At 36.4% G+C, this 20,697-nt stretch overlaps 1 protein-coding gene and 1 pseudogene across 1 annotated transcript in view; both read right to left on the bottom strand.

Annotated features, from left to right (window-relative positions):
* Positions 1 to 20,697, bottom strand: part of SMC6 (structural maintenance of chromosomes 6) — a 79,269-nt gene that overhangs the window by 14,437 nt on the left and 44,135 nt on the right. The window contains 5 exon segments of the mRNA XM_030311608.1: positions 1,299 to 1,444; positions 2,436 to 2,573; positions 16,653 to 16,823; positions 18,162 to 18,242; positions 19,718 to 19,853. Coding sequence (XP_030167468.1) covers positions 1,299 to 1,444; positions 2,436 to 2,573; positions 16,653 to 16,823; positions 18,162 to 18,242; positions 19,718 to 19,853 — 672 coding nt within the window.
* Positions 4,168 to 6,787, bottom strand: LOC115511103 (annotated as a pseudogene).

The following is a 20,697-nucleotide window of genomic DNA, read 5'->3' as shown; positions in this document are numbered from 1 at the left end:
TATCTGCTGCACACTGGGACAAGGCCAGGAAGAAGTTGGTTACTCAGAACAAGGCAGGGGCCACTGCCATCAGGGACGTTTCCGAAGCCAGTGTCTTGGACGCCTGCATGCTTCGTGAGTGGTGTGTGAAACCGCGTCCTGCGGGAGCTGGGCCATTCACAGCAAGGGAGTCTGGCGCCGTTCTCCTGAGGCCCCACAGGGCTGAGCACCCCCACCCCGATTTGGGCCCGCGGGTACTGCCCCACGACCTCCCGCACGGCTCACATGAGGAACCAAGTACTTAAGGACTGAAGAGAAACTGTTTTCTGGAAAAAACTAAACTGGAGATTATACTTTAAAAACCAAACATGTGAGGTACTATTTTAAAGAAAAACTTCCATTTTTGTGTTTCTTCCCATTGGTTCCCACTGTTTTTGAAAACAGGATTGAGATCACTCCTGTTCCTGAACTATTGTATTAGGAAAAGCTCTTCATAAAGTGTAATAGCTGTAATTTTCTCCATAATTCAATCAGCATCCTACAGTTGTACACAATTCCTAATTTTTCAGCTTTATAAATGTCGCTACAATAAACATACCTCAGCACAAAATGCTTTTCTGATTTTGGATTATAACAAAATTACTTGGCCAAATTGAAATTTTTGAAGGTATCTGACAAACTGCCTTAACGCTTTTCAGAAAAACTTTAATCATAATCACATCTAACATTTTAGGAACCCTACATATTGTTTTATCATGGACTAACTCATTTAATCTTTATAGCAACCCTATAACTGTAAGTACACATACGTTACACGTTACAGATGAGAAAATGAAGATTCAGAGAGATTAGGTAATTTACAGAAGTAACATAAGTAGGTAGTAGAATTACAGTTCAGACCAAGGTACTCTTGCTTGAGAAACTGTGCTTTAACTATAGTAGAGCCTCCATTCTTACCAGTAATATGAAAATATCTATTTCACTGAAATCTCCCTGACATGAGACTACTTTTATCATCCTGACATATATGAAAATGGCTTCTAATAGTTTTGGTTTGCATTTCTTTTAATTGCTTGTGAAACTGAACATTTTTGTCTATATGAATCTTAAAGGTATAAAATGGCATTTATGTTAAAATATCACTCCATAATGAGTTTTGTTTCGACCCAGAAGAAAAAAAGTTTATTAATGACACATATGAAAAACTAGTTTGACCTGTAGCTATATCCCATAGCAATACTGTGTTTATAAACATAGATTTTTTTTATGTCTTAATAATATGTATGAGTAATAAAGTAGAAAAGCTACCAACCACGTACCTCATTATTTCCTCTCGATCTCCATGACTAGCATGTTCAGCTTGTATCTTTTGTCTTAATCTATTAATTTCTTTGTCCAGAATTGATGCAGATTTTTTTACTTCAATCCGTTCTGGGCAGATTTGTCTCGCTTGTGACATTTTCTCCTAAGGTAACAGATGTTTAGTATCTTTAAAACTTGTCTTTGACATAATTCATTGTACTACTTGTGTCCACAAACACAAAGTAAAGTTCTGAACTTAGAATCAGAATTTTAGATGTGTTTTAATTACATTTAGTATCAATGTTATTTCTTTACACCTTATATTGAGACTAGTCTAGACTCATTATAAATCTTCAACAGAAAATTGCATTACTATACATGACTTTAATAATTTATAAGAGCTCCATATGTTCCTAGGGAAACAAATTTCAAGTAACAGTAATGAAAAGTTTGGCATTTTTATGAGCGAGGTCAGACAGCTTTCTGTATGTTTTAGGATGGCCTCTGAACACCAAATAGTACTGAAAACACAAAGAAAAAGATCTTTGTACTCATAAATAAAAAACCCAAAGCACTTTTACACATAGTAGTTTATATTCATAACATTCCATATAATAAGTCATAAACAAGTAAAATAGATCAGAATTTAAGCGTTCTCCTAAGAAAAGTTAGAATTTATCTCTTCTAGTTGGAGCAACGGTGCCCTAAGCTTCTCTAAAAGCAGAACAGGGCTGCTGCTGACAGCTGTTGACAAGGGTATGTAGTAAGTAGGGGCTGAATTCCAGCCCAGCCCACACCCAAAGGAAGAGGTGCCTTTTTCTGACATAAAGCTGCTAACCACTTGCCAAGCTGGGCATTTAAGGAGCTATGTTAGCTGAGTGCGAGTCATTTTCCAAATCACTCAAGAGGCAGGAGATCAGCCTTGCAGACCAAGCCAAAGTCCTCTTTGTGGTAGGTGGTCTGTTTCAGTGTCCACACCCTGAGAGTTTCCAAGACTATTCCTTTCCTTGATTCACTGAAACACCTGTTATGCTACATGAAGTGGACAGTCATCGGACTGCTGGTCTATGTTTGGAAATGTAACATTAAGGAAAACACCTGAACAGCCGTGACTAAGGTTATAAACAAAACATAAAAGAAAAATGATGGATAACCTCCAGTTCTTTTTCTTTCATATCCAGTTCTCGTTTCTTTTTATTTAAAGTATCCAAGTGCTCCTTCTGCTTTTCTTCATAATGCCGCTTCCCTCGTTTTTGATTATCCACTTCAGAATCAGCAAGGTTTAATTCATCCTGTTTGAATAAAGCCAACATAATCTATAAAGAAAAGACTGTTTTGAAAAAACTGCCAGCATAGGTATAAAACTAACTGACAACTCAACAAAGTGGACAGGGTTATGTTGCTTGCAGAGCCAAGTGTCAGAGCTCATATCCAGGTGTATGAATAGAAGTGAGGGGTTTCCCTAAATTAAGAAGTCACATTATTATATTCAAATCCTAACATGAAGCCTCCATATGTTATGGTGCTTTCAACCTTTTTTTAGTAAACAAGGTAGTTTTGTGGAAAGCCACATTAGCCTGAAGAGACCTAAAACAAAGAAGTGTTGAATATTTACAGAGCTAGTCTGGGTTTTAAAAAGGTGAGTCAGGGTGGAAGAGAAAAGGATGCAAAGAGATTTACCACTAACTTATTTAGTCATCATTCTGGAAATATAACCTCACAATTTTGGCACAAAATTTAACTGTAAAGAAACTATCTCAAGATCACCTTAAAAATAAAGAGTAGTGGACTATGAAAAGGTAAAGATGCATATTATAATGCACAGTAACCGCTGGAAAAGAAAAGAGTTATGGCTAAAAAAACTACTAGAAGAGATTTAAAAAAAGGAACACTAAAAGTCACTTGGCTAATTCCAAAAGAAAAAAAAATAGAGACGAAATAGGAACCAGAACAATTAAAACATAAATAGCAGCTAACCATTACTTTCAAGATTAAATGCTCTCTTTTTAAGATCAAGTACAAGACAAGGATGCCTAGTTCCATTGCTTCTATTCAACACTATATTGTAGGCTCTGGCTAATTCAATTAAAAGTTAAAAGAGAAATAAAAAGCAGTGAAGATCAGAAAGGAAGGGTAAAACCACAGTTAAAAAGAGACATTATTTATGAAGAAATTTCAAAGGAAAAGTTTTTAAATTAATAAGTTTAGAAAACTCACTCGATACAAAGCCAAAATAAAAATCAGTAATATTTCTACGTTTGGAACACTTTAAACATTAAAATCTATAATATTCACTACAGCACCAAAAACATCATATATATCCCTGGAATACATACAAAACTCTTAAAACTCAATAAGAAAGGCATACAATGCAAGTGAACAAAGGGCAAAGATTTGATCAGACATTTCTCCAAAGAAGATATATAAATGAGCAATAAAAACATGAGAATTTGCTCAACAGTATTAGACATAAGAAAAATGCAAATCAAAACCACAACAAGAACATTTCACATTTAACAGTATGGTTAAAATAGAAACAGCATACAATAGCAAGTGGTGGTTGGCAAGGATGTGGAGAAACTGGGACACTCAAATGTTGATGGTGGGAATATAAAGTGGTGTACTTTTGAGAATAGTTTCAAAGTTTCTCAAAACATAGGATAAGTGTGTAGCCTGGCAATTCTATTCCTAGGTATCTATCCAAAAGAAAATCATGTACATGAATGGTCATAGCAGCAGTGCCCAAATGGCTGTCAACTGATGAATAAATAAATTAAATGTGATATATGATTGTGTTTCATTAGACAATACAAAGGCACAAACTACTGATAACATGTTAGAACAGGAATGAACGCTGAAAACATTATACTAAGTGAAAGAGGCCAGTCACAAAAGACCACATATTGTATGATTTTATTGACATAAAATGTCTAGAATAGGCAAATCTATAGAAACAGAAATAGTGGTTGCCAAGTTGTTGTATAGGACACAAGTCAAATCATCTCTTTTGAGGAACTGTGAATGGCGTTGTTTTAATTTCAGCCTCCATGTGTTCATTGCTAGTGTATAAAAATGCAATTGATTTTTGTATGTTTATCTTGTATTCTCATACCTTGCTGACCTTATTTATTAGTTCCAAGAGTTTTCTTATAGTCTCCTTGAGGTTTTCTAAGTAGAGAATCATGGCATGTCAAATGGAGACAGTTTTATTTCTGTTTAATCTTAATTATAATCTGTTTAATCTTATTTCCTTTTCTTGCCATATTGCATTGGCTAGAACTTCCAATATTAACTACATTAAGTAAGTGTGGTGAGACAATCATTTTTACTTTCTTCATGTTAACTAGGTTTGTTGATGGTCTTTAATCTGTTGAAGAAATTCTTTATTTCTATCTTTTTGAGACTTTTAAAAAATCATGAAAGGGTGAATATTATCAAATACTTTTCCTGCACTGATTGATATATGATTTTCCTTCTTTAACCTATTAATATGGTGGAAAGAGTCTTGCATCTCAAAATAAGCCCCATGTGGCCACTGTGAATAATACATAAAAAGGATACGTATATTATAATTTGTTTTGTTTAGTTTTACAATGCATTCATTTAATCATGAAATGTAGACAATCAGAGACACATGGATGTAATGGTATCAAGGAAAAAAGCCTATCAAAATCTTTTCACTTTTATTAAAGGCTCTGACAACAACAGCTTCATAAAATGTTATGAAACTCTATTTGCTATACAATGAACATCTATTTCTGAGGAGACATATGTCATATAAGCAATGATTTAATGTGTAAAATAATTCTGAATTCTTACTATAAAAATATTTGGCTAAAACATGAAATATCTTTGTAATAAAAATGACAATGTAGCTTAAGTGAGACTTCAGAAATGTCTCCTGGAAAAAGTTGGAATGTCTCCTTTTGCCAGGCAAACTCTGAACAGTTAAGGTTAAGGTGCCATAAATTAGACAAAGCTAGAAAGGAACATCATGTTTCTAGAAAAGAACAGCATGCAACGTGAACTTCTTCCAGGTCAAACTGGCAACCACTTAACAACAACTTATCATACATAGGAAAAATACAATACATTCATCAGAAGGAAATGGTATTACAAGATATAAACAAAACTCTTACTGAAGTCTTGAATAGCTTCAGAGAATATCATCACAGACTAGGTAGAGGCAATTTTTATGACATTAAAGGATTCCTTTATATTATGATAACTTCCTTAAATATAAATCCAAGTCAAACAGACCTGTAACTCTGTGATCCTCTTAATCAAATATTTGTTTACAACCACACTCAGCTACTAGAGACTTTTAGATGTAAAGGTTTAACTCATACTAATCTGGACAAGCCAAGGCAGAGATTCTGATTTGGAGCCAGTGGGCTCCTGCTACTGCTGCTGCTGCTGCTTCCAGGTATCACTGGTGGGATCCACTTAGGTTTTCAGCTTTCAGTTGATGGATTGCGTATTTGGAATGGTTTCCCAGTGGCTTCTGAAGACAAAGAAACCTTTCTGGATGAAGGCTGAGATTCTGATTTCACAGACCTGGAGCAGTCTCCTGAAGTCACTTACAAAGAATTATATTTGGATTTACATTTCTTCTTCAACTGAGGATTTAACCTTTACTTCTTTTTTTCTTAATTTCTTTCACTTTATTTTTCCTCCTGGTGAAGACTTCATCATTATCTTCCCTCTCACTAAAATCAGACTCTTCACCAGTTGCCAAAGTCTGGTTCAGAGTCATTAGCACTATCGCCATTACAGCCTTCCAACCCAACCATCTTCCTCTATTGTATCACTGCCTTTGATGTTGCTTTTCTTTCCCCTTGAACACCATGAAAATCATCTTCCCCAGTAACCTTAATCCAAATCTAAATAATCACTGGCTACACTGCAACTGGAGATACGCAGGGACTTACTCGTTGCTTCAGTTTTGCTACTGCCACATTTTTCAATGCTTTTATCGCCTTGTCCACATCAATGGTGACTGTTGGAAGTTCCTTCACTGACTTCTAAGTCTCACTGGTAGAGCTTGTCATCTAAAGTCATCCTTTTTTTAAGAGGTTTTCTTTCGTAGTGGAATATCTTCTTTCTGGAGATTCTTCAGGTTTGGTTTCCTTGTTTCTAGTTTTAACTCCTTTGGTGTTATTCTGGGTTTCTTATTTAAAGGCGTGGTTGCAAAGCCCTCAAACTGAGTAATTGACCGGTTATTTATGTACCACAGGCAGCACCATAGCCCCCTCCAAAGCTGAAAATGTGCAGCTTTGAATTTCTTGTTCACAGCAGTCTGTATATTGTTTTTCTAATGAATTGTTTAGTGTCATAAATTTCCTTCTCAGCAATGCTGTATTTATCCATAAATTTTCATAAATCATCTTCATTTCATTTGGTTCAAAATATTTTAAAATTTCTCTCAACACTTTCTCTTTGGACCATGGGTTATGTAAAAGGATGTTAGTTTCTTTTTTTTTTTTAACGTTTATTTATCATTGAGAGACAGAGAGTGAGCAGGGGAGGGGCAGAGAGAGAGGGAGATGCAGAATCTGAAGCAGGCTCCAGACTCCGAGCTGTCAGCACAGAGACTGACGCGGGGCTCGAACTCACGGACCGCAAGATCATGACCTGAGCCGAAGTCAGACGCTTAACCAACTGAGCCACCCAGGTACCCCAAAAGGATGTTAGTTTCACATGTTTGGAGATTATCCTTCTATTAAAAGATCTTTAATTAAGGATCTATTAAAGATTTCTAGTATGACTGCATTATGATTAGGAAACACACTATATAATTTCAATTCTTTTAAATTGTTGGGATTTTTGTTTTGTTTTATTTTGTTTTTAATGGTCCAGGAGATGATCTATCTTGGTATACATGAAACAGGCACTTCAAAATAAGGTGTATTCTACTGTTGTTGGTAGTCTTCTCTAAGCATTGATTAGGTCCTGTAGTTTGATGGTGCTGTTCAGTTTTCTAAATCCTTATTGATTTTCTGCCCTATCAATTGTTGAGGGAATTCTGTCACATGTTGCAGCTCATCTGGTTGGTGCAGCTCTGCTGTTTGGTGCATACATTTAGGATTGCTATGTATTCTTGGTGGATTAACCATTTTGTCAATATATGATGTCCTTCTCTACCTCTGGTAATTTTATTTTGAAGTGTACCTTATCAGATTTTAATATAGGTGTTCCTGCTTTCATTTGATTATCATTTGCAAGATATATAAACTTCCTTTATTTATTTTCAACCTGTCTATAGGTTACATTTGAATGGACTTATATTCTGGTCATGTTTTTGACCTAATCTGCCTATATGTGTATTTCAACGATTTATTTAGGCCATTTACATTTAGTGTAATTATTCATATATCAGGGCTTAAATCTGTGATTTCATTTTTTTTAGCTTCTTTTTTCTGCCTCATGTGGGATACTTAAACATTTTTTAGAATCCTGCCTTGATTTGTCTTTAGTACGTTTGAGGATCTCTGTGTACAGCTTTTTTAGTGGTTGTTCCAGGTATTATATATTTATATTATATATATTCCACAACATAGTCTACAAGTCATAATTTTACCAGTTTGATAAATCTTCCTTTCCAGCTTTTCAGGCTTCCTTATTTTAATATAATTGTCTTAAATATTTCCTCTACATATTTTATTTATTTTTATTTTTATTATTATTTTTTAACATTTATTTACCTTTGAGATAGAGAGAGACAGAGCATGAACGGGGGAGGGTCAGAGAGAGGGAGACACAGAATCTGAAACAGGCTCCAGGCTCTGAGCTGTCGGCACAGAGCCCGACGCGGGGCTTGAACTCACGGACCATGAGATCACGACCTGAGCCGAAGTCGGACGCTTAACCAACTGAGCCACCCAGGCGCCCCTTTCCTCTACATATTTTAAAATCATTTCAGATATTATAATTTCATTTGCTTTCTGAACATTTTAAAAATTCAAGAAAAGAAGAAAAAGGCTACTGAATTTGGCTGTATGTTTAACTTGTTTTTCTTCTTTCTTGGTGTTCCAAAATTCCTTCTTTTATTGTTTTCTCTCTATTTAGAGAACTTTGAGCCATTCTGTTAAAACAAGTCTGCTGGCAACAAATTCTCTAAGTTACCCTTCATCTGAAAATGTTTCAATTTTTCTTTAACTGCTGGAAGATATTTATGCTGGACTTAGATTTTGGGTTGGCTGGTGTCTTCATTCAATACTTGAAAATGTGCTACTTCCATATGGTCTCTATGGTTTCTGTTGAGAAATCGGCTATCATTCAAATAGTGTTTTTTCCCATATAGGTGATGTTTCTCTCTTGCTGCTTTTAAGACTTTTTGTTTTGTCTTTAGCTTTCAGAAGTTTGACTATTATGTGTTTTATGGTGGATTATTTTGGGTTTATCTTGTTTGGAGTTCACTCACTTTCTTAATCTGTAAATTCAGACTTTTTGCCAAATTTGAGAGGAGTGTGGTTATTCTTTCTTGGAGTACTTTATCAGCCCTGTCCTCTTTCCCCTCTCATTCAGGGACTCCAATGATACAAATGTCAGATATTTTTTTTATATAATTTCACAGGTCTTTAAAGCATTATTTATTTTTCAATCTTTTTTTTTTTTTTTTTGGTTTAGTCTATTTTCTCTCTGTTGTTCAGATTTATAAAGGACAAAAAGGAAAAATTATGAACTACATGTTCAATACATGTGATAAATGTCAATGAAACAATATAGTCCCTAAGTAGAAAACTTAAATAGCTCAGTATCAACTAAGGAAATTGAATTCATAAAGAAACTACCATCCACAAAGAAAATTACAGGCCAAGATAGCTTTGCTGGTAAATTCTATTAAACATGTGAAAAAGAAGTAATTCCAAATCTACAAAAACTTTCTGAAGAGGGAAGGGGAACACTTCTAAACTCACTCAATAAGGCCACTTATAGGGGAACCAGGGTCACTCGGTTGGGCATCCAACTTTGGCTCATGTCATGATTTCAGTTTGTGAGTTAAAGCCCTGTATCAGGCTTTGTGCTGACAGTGCAGAGCCTGCTTTGGACTCTGTCTCCCTCTCTCTCTGCCCCTCCCCCACTCATGCTCGCTTGCTTGCTCTCTCTCTCTCAAAAATAAACATTAAAAAAATTTAATAAGGCCAATATAGCCATAATAAAAAAAAGTCAAACATATCACAGAGAATCAAAGACTAGTGAATAAACATGGGTCAAAACTCTTCAAGAGGCTGTGAGATATTTTTACGTATATGTATATACATACATATATGTATATACAGTGGACTAATGGACTATTATTAATCATAAAAAAGGAATGAAATCCTGCTATTTGCAATGACAAGGATGGAGCTAGACAGTATCATTATGATAAGTGAAATAAGTCAGAGAAATACAAATACCATATGATTTCACTCATATGTGGAATTTAAGAAACAAAACAAATGAGCAAAGGTGGGGTGGGGGGAGAGGGAAATCAAGAAACAGCCTCTTAATTACAGAGAACAACTTATGGTTACCAGAAGGGTGAGAGGTGGGGGGGGGGGGGATTATAGGTGTTAAAAGAGTGCATTTGTCATGATGAGCACCAGGTGTTGTGTGGAAGTGTTGAATCACTATACTATATACCTGAAACTAATATTACACTCTATGTTAACTGGGATTTAAGTAAAAACTTTTAAAAAAATCTTCACTGAATTTTTGGCAAATAGAATTGAATCATTTATAAAAAGGAAAATAATTATGATCATGTAGGGTTTGCCAAGCTTTGTTTAATAGCTGGCAAAATAAAATCAATATTATTCTCCATATTAATGAAAAAAGAAAAAGAAAAACTATATGATTATGGCTTTTAACAGCAATCTCACACCTAGGTATTTAACCAAGAGAAATGAAAACTTCATTTCACATAAAAACCTACACTTGAAGGTTTATAGTAGCTTTCTTCATAACCATCAAAACTGGAACCATCCAAATGTCCTTTAAGAGGTGAATGGATAAGCAAGCTGTGGTACATCCATATACATTTCAAATACACTACATTACATGAAAGAAGCCAGGCTCAAAAGATTACAGATCATATGATTCCATTTATATGATGTTATGTAAAAGGTAAATCAATAACGATGGAGAACATGACTGCCAGAGGTTAAGGGTGGGGGAGGTTTAACTAGAAAGGGGCAAAAGAAGGGAATTTTGAGGAGGACGACAGAACTGTTCTATATCTTGAGGTATTAGGTACACAATTCTGGATTGTCAAAATATGTTAAGTGTACGCCCAAAGAGTGAGTTTTATTGTTTGTAAATTGAAAGATTCATTTTCAAAAGTACTATTTGTAAAATAATACAGATGAAAGAGGAGATCAGGAGCTCTAGAAAAAATGTGTTACTCAACTACTGTAATTACTCAAAATATAGTTCTGTCATGATAAAGATGTCAAGGTTGAGGACACATGTGAAAAGTTACATAAAAGTAGTTCATGAAATGTGAACACAAACCAAGCAGTATTTCTAGTATTTCTAAACATTAAATATAACACTTACGTGATTCTGAATTCACATATAGCTAAAAGTTAATAAACTGAATGTCATTAAGTTTGCATTTACGTACTCCCCCTCATAATTCATGTGAACGGTGGCCAAAACACATTCTCCCTGGTTATTGTGAAAATGGAAATGTGCCTTATATTAGGGGATGCCTTATATGCCTTATAGATATAACATGCAATTTCTTCAGAGAATGTGTAGATTGGTGAAAGATTTTAGAAGATGATATATGTACATAGCCATTAATTATGGCAGCTCTCTTAACAGATTACATTCTAGTCAATTTGGACATTTTAAGAAATACACAGATTTCCAGAACTCACCTCTGGAGATTTTATTTTAGTTGGCCTGGAATCCATGAATCTCAATTTTTAAAATGGCTCTTGATTTAAGAACCACCAAAAGAAAGTTCAGACTGGAAGACAGTGTTTTCATTTAGTTTGATATACAAAGACTTCTACACTATTCCTCATTGTAATAGCTCCCAAACTGGACACCCATATGGTCCATCAATAAGTAAATGAATAAAAAAATATGATATATCAAATACAATGGAATACTACTCAGCAATACAAAGGAGTGAATTACTGATTCAAGTAAAATATGAATATCATAGTCAAAAAGAATAATTTTTTATTCACTTTCAAACTATAGTATAGACATTATGTGCTAGACAGTGTGTTATGTTCTGAAAAAGGTCAAACCCCCCAAAAAGTAAGAGTACATAATGTGTGATTCCCTTATATATAATTCTACAAAGTGTGTAGAATTACACAGAAATTATACAGAAATAGTCAGCAGATTGGTAATTGGGACAAGGGGGATGGATAAGGAGAGAGAGATGACAAATGGACATGGGGAAACTTGTGAGTGTGAAGGACACGTTCCTTTCTCTAATTGTGTGGCTTCACAGGTTATACACGTCAAAACTTATCAAACTGTAAACTTACATGTGTATTTACTATACATCAATTATATCTCAATAAAATGTTTTGTTTTTTTTTAATATCCTGATTTTAAGAACCACCAAATTAAACTCCACTCAGTTGTTGGTTTGATTTTTGGGCCCAACATTGGTCATACACACTGTGATTATCATGGTCAGCCTCAAGAGTGACAGTTATAAACAGAGAAGAAACACAAACTAAGACAGCAATAACAGTATCATGAAAGACAGAATATGTGGAAGTATCCCAAAAAGGAAAAGAACTTGTGAAATATCTTAAAAATTGAAAACATTTGTCCCATATAATGCAGGATTTAGGCCACCTTCTATCATAAGAGCACAATTTACTGCATCTTGTTCACACTGCTGAATAACTATCACCCATGGTAGATGTCTGATTATAAAAGAGTTCTAGTAAAACTTCCACGGAGGATGGAGATAAGCTGTTCATTTACTTCAAGCAGTTTATTTGAATTTTTATGTTTTATGTAGTAGGAGACATTACAATTAGAAAATAGAGTAACTTATGAAAGAGGATGGTTGAATGCTAAGTTTTCTAATCATTTGTGGTAGGAACTTTGAAACAGTCCCCATATTTGCTTCAGGGAGCCAGAGGGGTAAAGTGACCATGAGATCAAAGTGACCCGAGCTGAAGTCGGACGCTTAACCAACTGAGCCACCCAGGCGCCCCATAATTTTTTTTTTAATGTTTTATTTATTTTTGAGAGAAAGAGTACAAGTCGGGGAGGGACAGAGAGAGAGGGGGACAGAAGATCTGAAGCAGGCTCTGCACTAAAAGCAACAAGCCTGATGTGGGGTTCAAACTCACCAACTACAAGATCATGACTTGAGCCAAAGTCAGACACTCAACCAACTGAGCCACCCAGGAGCCCCTTATCTTGGAATTTTTAAAAGAAGAATCACCCTTGATCCAAACAAACTCTCTATATCAGGCCACGTTTGTGCTGGTTAATCTTCCCTCCTGGCAACTGTGGAAAGTTACACACTTAACTCATATAACAGGATGAAAAGAAACTCATACGATGTTACTATCCCTTTCTCCACACTTATCATAACAGACTTCTCTTATGTACTTAATAAATTTATGTCCTAGGTACCATCACATTTAAAACTAAAAGGGAGGGGCGCCTGGGTGGCGCAGTCGGTTAAGCGTCCGACTTCAGCCAGGTCACGATCTCGCGGTCCGGGAGTTCGAGCCCCGCGTCGGGCTCTGGGCTGATGGCTCGGAGCCTGGAGCCTGTTTCCGATTCTGTGTCTCCCTCTCTCTCTGCCCCTCCCCCGTTCATGCTCTGTCTCTCTCTGTCCCAAAAATAAAAATAAAAACGTTGGAAAAAAATAAATAAATAAAACTAAAAGGGAAGCAAGAGAGTATTTTATTTCATTTCATCTTATTGATGACATGAAGATCAAGAGATTTGAACAGTCAGTTAACATTCACCCTGGGTTAGATGAGAACTAGGAGGGATTAGGTCTAAAATTAAAGGCTGATGTAGCCCTAAACCTATAGCATTTCTAAGCTTTAAGAAATTACAGCCTTTTAAAAATAGGCTGGGGTGATAGAAGGAACATAATACTCAAAAAATGTCATTCTCTTGGATGTCTAAGTAACCAGTTTTATTCGGCAACATTGGACAAACTGCTACAGCATTATTACTGCCACTTGCTTCATATAAATCTATATTCATTATGAGGTTTTAAAAACCTATGAAATATTATCTTGTAATTTTTAAATTTTATTTGTTTTTTTAAATATGTATTTTTCAGAGAGAGAGAGAGAGAGAAAGAGCATGAGTAGGGGAGCAGCAGAGAGAGAGGGAGACACAGAATCCTAAGCAGCTTCCAGGTTCTAAGTCAGCACAGATCCCGACACAGGTTTCCAAACTCACGAACTGTGAGATCAAAGTGACCCGAGCTGAAGTGGGACGCTTAACCGACTAGCCCACCCAGGTGCAATTTTTTGGTAATGTTTTATTTATTTTTGAGAGAAAGAGTACGAGTGGGGGAGGGACAGAGAGAGAGGAGGACAGAAGATCTGAAGCAGGCTCTGCACTGAGAGCAACAAGCCTGATGTGGGGCTCCAAGTCACGAACTGCGAGATCATGACCTGAGCCACAGTCAGACGCTCAACCAACTGAGCTATCCAGGTGCCTCTTACTTTGGAATATTTAAAAGTACAGTCACCCTTGATCCAAATAAACTCCCTATATCAGAAACTGAGACCCTCCTACTCCAATAATGCAGACCATCTATCTTTGCAGGCTCGATGTGGGCCACACTCCTTGTCTGACAAATTTAACTTGCAACTAAAACTGAAGCATCAAATTTGCAGTGTAAATCAAAACAGACTGTTTAAAGTGAGAAAATATTTCTTATACCAAAATTTCATGACTATATATCTAAACAGAGTACTTTACCCCTCACCACCCTTGACACAAAATGAACAACTGTCCTACAAGCAAGCAGATGACATCTCGAAGCTGCTAATATATCACGATGGCAGTGTCTCAGGAATTAAATTATTTTGTTAGCCATATCCTGTTGGTCCTGCTGTTATTGATGGCTAACGTGACATGATACTGAGGAGGAAAAGCCTCCTGGCTACCAGCTGACTGCATGCAAGTTCACCGAAGGACTCACCTCCTGGCTTTCAGTTATTTGCAGCCAGGGCAAAGAGCTAAGATCAAGAATCTTTACTGCGTTCTGCCCATATTTTCTGCTCTTAAACTTATTCAAATTCCCAATCCCAGGAGTTGCATTAGCCTAGAGATAGATACCTACAAGAACAGAACACAGCTTACTCTTCTTCATTTCTTGTTTGAATTTTAAGTTGTCTGGGATGAATAATTTAGGTGCAATTTTACTTTTTCTAGATTAACATATTTCATCATTTTGATTTTAAGTCAGCTTGTTCAATCCCTTACCCATTTAAAATATCTTTTCAATCTTACTTTTGTTGTAACTTCATTGCTCTAATTCCTGAATCCTGAATTCTACCTAGTCTATTCTTGATGATTTTAATATTTATCTTACTCCTTCTTATCATTTTCTTTTAAAAACTAATTTTGTCTTTTTTTATCCTTTTGCCTTTTTCTTATTTCCTGTATGTAGCAAATGCTTTCTTAATTATTTTTCTCAATATTATCTTTAATACATTTCTCTTCCTCACAATTTTAATATTTAAACTTTATATTCTTCTTCATCAGTTAACTTATCAGTCTGTTTTCCGATTTTTCATTCGTATCGCAAACAGAAAAGAGGTAAGCCACCCTGGGTTACAGAGGCAGGCAGGACCCCAGCTCCTGAGCAGCATCTCCAGAGAGACCACCGCAAACAGGGTGTTTGCAGGCAGCACATGCTGCACCTTCCTTTAATATTCTCCCAATTCTAAGTGAAGTCTTCCAAAATTTTCAATGGAGACAAGTAGAGTAAACCTTACATGCACAATTCTTTTAAACTATTAAAATACCTAAATCCATTTTGATTCAGCATACCCCCTTCAGATTCTTTTTTTTAAGCTTATTTATTTTGAAAAGGAGAGAGAGAGCCTGAGGAGGAAAGGGGCAGAGAGAGAGGGAGAAAATCCCAAGCACGTTCTGTGCTCTCAGCTCACGGTTTGTGAGATCACGACCTGAGCAGAAACCAAGAGTTGGACACTTAATCAACTGGCCCACCCAGGCACCCAAGATGCCTCAGCCTCTTAAAATACACTATTCCTTCTTCTCAGACTCTTATAAATAACATGTAAAGTTCTGAGAACAATTGAGCTATTTGTAAAAATGATAATGACAATAATCTATTGATAACTAAGCTAAACAGGGAAAGGTATACTATTTAATTGTTAAATAATTTTATTTCCCTAAATTTGGTTTCAAAGAGCATGTGTTTAAAAAAAAAAAGTTTTTTTAAAAAAGACCAGTTTAATTCAGCCTGGAACATAATAGAAACATGTCAATAAACAAGAATTTAGTAGCATGCCATTTCAAGTTGGCTTTTAAATCTAATCTACAACTTTAAAAAAAAAATTTTTTTTTTTAGCATTTATTTATTATTGAGACACAGAGAGAGACGGAACATGAGCATGGGAGGGACAGAGAGAGGGGGAGACACAGAATCTGCAGCAGGCTCCAGGCTCTGAGCTGTCAGCACAGAGCCCGACACGGGCCTCGAACTCATGAACTGTGAGATCATGACCTGAGCTGAAGTCTGACATTCAACCGACTGAGCCACCCAGGTCCCACTTTAAAAAAAATAATAATAATGTTTATTTTTGAGAGAGAGAGAGAGAGAGATAGTGTGAGTGGGGAGGGGCAGAGAGAGAGGGAGACAAAGAATCTGAAGCAGGCTCCAGGCTCTGAGCTGTCAGCCCAGAGCCCAATGCAGGGCTCGAACTCACAACCTATGAGATCATGACCTGAGCCGAAGTCAAACGCTCAACCGACTGAGCCACCCAGGTGCCCCTAATCTATAACTATTTTTATACAACTAATCCTTGAATTACTGAAGGAAAGCCAAAAGAGACAACAGAGTAGGTGAGCACAGAAGCAGGGTGGATGAACAAGATATCCCTGCTTCTGGTTCTAAACAAGGAAGAAAAAAAAATTCATCACAAAATAAAGAGGAAACAAAAGCTGTAATCTAGGAGAAACAGAAATTTTTAGCAATTTATTTTCCTAAAGACATGAACAGAAGTGTTTAATTCTAATTGGCCTACTGATGAAAATTTGGTTTGTATCCCATTTAATTTGGTTGCATTTACATTTAACCATAAATTCTGTTAGGGCAGTATCTAGGAAGTACAGTGTGGATACACAGCTGAAACATAAAATACACATATAACAACAGAGTAACAGTAACATACCTTAAGTGGTTCTGCTAGGTCTGATAGTTGGTTAATTTTCTGTTTAATCGCATCATACTTGTTTTCTGCTTCTATTTTCAGATTTTTAAGATGTTCCATATTTTCTTTTTGTTGTTCCATATTTTTCTCAACCATTTTCATTTTGATTTTATTTTCTTGAGCTTCATCTTCCTGGTCACATTTACAGAACGTAAGGAGTTAATTAAAATACTTAAGTATGAAACAGAAAAACAGTGCAAATGATTCTGAGAGAAGAGAAACTACAGGCTCCAGGCGATCCAGTGAAAGACAAATACAAAGAGCACTAGCAAATTTTCATACCCTTGGTGGTAAATCAGAAAGTAGAAAATGATTCAACAGTAAGAAAGACTGACATATGGGAGACAGGTGAAACTATACTGTGCTTGAGGTCATAATCATAAGTAAGATTTATTTTATCTAGTTACTTTTTCTTTCAAAACGCAGTGTGCATACATATTTATCATGTGCTAGACAATATGTTAGATACTGAGTAAACAAAAATAAGACATAGCCCATACCTTTAAGAAACCTAAGGAATTAAAGCAGAAAAATAAAAAATGGAGAATAAGATCACTACTAAAAAACGAAGACAAATAACTCATTAGCTTAAAGCTCCATCAGTGCCAGGACTTTATCTGTCTGGTTCACTGTTATATCCCCCAGCACTTAATATGGTGCCTGGTGCAGAGTGGACATTCAATATACATTTATTCATTTTAACAAGACGGTAATCTATCTACTGCGCTGCTTACTGTAACTTAGAGAAGCTAAGCTGAATGTAATAAACAGTTGTCTGAAAAATAAAAGACTAACAAATGTGTGATAAAATGAGAACCAATTTCTTAGGGGAAAAAACCTCAACAATGAAGAGACCAACTGCAACTGACTAAAAGATATCCATTAATATTAATACTGATTAACTCTGAACAAAACTATGCTAGGCAGTCTGGTTTGAAAGGCCACTGTTTAGAAGCATGCTGTTCAAGTTTTGATAGCTTTATTACATGTAGTAGAAGACAAAATCAATTATCATGCATGCAAGTTGCACATACAAAACATTAAGGAACTTGAATGCTACAAGCCAGGTAGTGTTGACCTTATTTGGAAACAAAGATAGCAATTACAAAAGGTAGCATCATATAAAGGATTTTAAAAAAAGCTTAGAGTACATGTTATTAACCTAAATGACAGCTTTGTGTTTCATTTTATTTTTAATTTTTTTAACATTTTTTATTTATTTTTGAGAGAGAGACAGAGAGAGAGAGAGACAGTGTGAGCAGGGGAGGGGCAGAGAGAGGGGGAGACACAGAATCGGAAGCAGGCTCCAGGCTCTGAGCTGTCAGCACAGAGCCCAATGAGAGACTCGAACCCACGAACTGCGAGATCATGACCCGAGCCGAAGTCGGACGCTTAACCAACGGAGCCACCCAGGCGCCCCTGGCAGTTTTGTATTTTAACATTACATGTAAATCAAGGAAAGAATCTTACCAACGTTGCGATATCTACAGACTGGTGTTCTTCTATATTCTCAAGCTCCCGAATTTCAGAAATACTTTCTGTTATTTTTACCTGAAAGAAAAGTATTTCGATTTTAGTAACATAAAATAAATGAAACAGGCATCTGGCTGGCTCAGTTGGTAGAGCACACGACTCCAGATCACAGGGCTGTGAGTTCGAGACCCCACATTGGGTGTAGACAAAGGAAGGAAGGAAGGAAGGAAGGAAGGAAGGAAGGAAGGAAGGAAGGGCCCCCCAGAAAGGATGTATTCATCCACAAAGTCCTTACTCTGCTTTTGTTACAGAGGATTTTGTGGCAAATGACAGAGACACATTAGTATTGAATGAACAAAAGGAAGCTGCGTATAAAGTCTGTCACGATCATCCTTATTGCTAATCCAGTCCCATGAAAAAAGGATGGAAACACTCCTCCTTAGCATTAAAATGATGACAGTGTTGACCCTATTGAGAAAACTCTTTTCTGAAAGGTGGAGGTTATGGCAAGATTACTTCAATACGCTGCTTCACAAAGTACAATCCAAGCATCCCTGGTGCTTCTGAGATTCTTTCAAGGGGTCATGAGGTCAAAACTATTTTCACAAAAACACTACATTATTCACCCTTTCTACTATCACTTTCTCACGAGTGTGCAAAAGGTTTACAACTGTATGATGGGTAATTACCGCAAGAGACTGACTGCAGAAGCTGATGTGATGATTCAGTTGAGTTTTATCAAGCCAGATATTAGAGGTTTACAAAAATATAAAAATGTCAAGTTTCTCACTATTTTTGGTTTTGGAAAATATAGCTATTTTCCATCAAAACATTATTTTTGTGAACACATAGTTTTTTTTTTAAGTTTATTTATTTATTTCTTTTGGAAGAGAGTGAGAATGCACAGGAGAAGCAGAAAGGGTGGGGGGGGGGGGCGGTGGACAGAGAATCCCTAGCAGTGCTGACAGCTGTCAGCACAGAGCCCAACGCAGGCTCAAACTCACGAACCATGAGATCACAACCTGAGCCAAAATCAAGAGTTGGACGCTTGACCAACTGAGCCACTGAGGCACCCCATAATGAGTTTTGGTTTTTTTTGTGTGTGTGTGAACCAATAAATATTCTTAAAGTTTAATTTTTAATAATTAGGTAAAACCCATATAAATAAAAGCTTTTTTAGGGCTATAAAGGGGCTTGAGGCCAAAAAGTTTGTGAACTGCTCCTCTAACTAAATAAATGGTAGGCTCTTAAAAATAACTTGGAAGTCATTAAAAAAAAAAGGGGGGGGGGGGGTGCCTGGGTGGCTCAGTCCGTTGAGCGTCTGACTTTGGCTCAGGTCATGATCTCATGGCTCATGAGTTCAAGCCCCGCATCAGGCTCTGTGCTGACAGCTCAGAGCCTGGAGCTGCTTTGGATTCTGTGTCCCTCTCTCTCTCTGCCCACCCTTGCTCATGCTCTGTCTTCTCTCTCAAGAATAAGTAAAACATTAAAAAAAAACCCAAACTTGGAAGTGAGTAAGTTGAGCAAAACAAAAGGACATTTTTTTTCCTTACCTTTAACTCTCTATAATGTATTTGGCGCCTTCTAAGAAATTCTTCATTGCGTTTAATGTCCTTTTCAAGGGTAGACAAATGTTGCTGAAGATTTAGTATCTGAGCCTTCTTATTTTCAACTTCATTCTCCAAGTCACTAGACACAGACAAGAGGATAAAAAAACACCTCAAATCTGTTTCTGAATATTACAAATACTTTAGATCTTTACAAAGGAGAGCTTATTTGTGATAGTTTATTTGCAAAACTCTATCCAGTTAAACCAGTTCTATATTCCTACTAAGTTATTAATAACATGAAAATACAGAGATTTCAAAAGACATCTAAACTAGTCATATTTCTCTTACTTCATTAAGAAATATTTTTGACATGATTTGTGTGGCACACATCATGCACAGTGACAGGCAGAAGTGGAAACAGAATTTTGATGTGAAGGAATCAAACTAAAAGGAAAGAAAAATCAGGAAATAAGCTGTAACGTTAAAATGTGAACAGGACACTTTACATCCACAGAACTATGGAAACAGAGGAGTGAGTCTGGGAGAAGTGACAACTGAACTGTGTTCTCTAAAGCTTTCCTCAGTTGGACCAACTAGGAGAGAAGACGGAAGGACAGACACAGAAGCACAGAGCAGTGAAACATAAACCCAACAGCTCAACCTTTACTACTGGTAGATGAATGCTCTGAATGTGTGGGAGTGAGAGGGATGGAGAGAAGACAATGAAAAGGGATGGAGGGAAAAGCAAGTAGAGGCCAAAGCTATAAAGCGTCTCCGTGACAGCGGTCACTGTCTTCAGAAGTCACCTCTTCCTGCCTCACTGACCCAAGCACCTATCTCCCAAAATCGTGTGCTTGGTGGGAGGAGAACCACCTTTGCAGTTAAAAACTGGTCTCGAATTGATAAGATGCATATGTTTCCCACATTTTAGCATCTCTGAAATCACCTTCCTTTCCACGGTTGAAATAACAGCACTTTTTCTT

The sequence above is a fragment of the Lynx canadensis genome, chromosome A3, assembly GCF_007474595.2.
Source record: "Lynx canadensis isolate LIC74 chromosome A3, mLynCan4.pri.v2, whole genome shotgun sequence".
Lineage (NCBI taxonomy): Eukaryota > Metazoa > Chordata > Mammalia > Carnivora > Felidae > Lynx > Lynx canadensis.
This window is presented reverse-complemented; position numbering and strand designations above follow the sequence as displayed.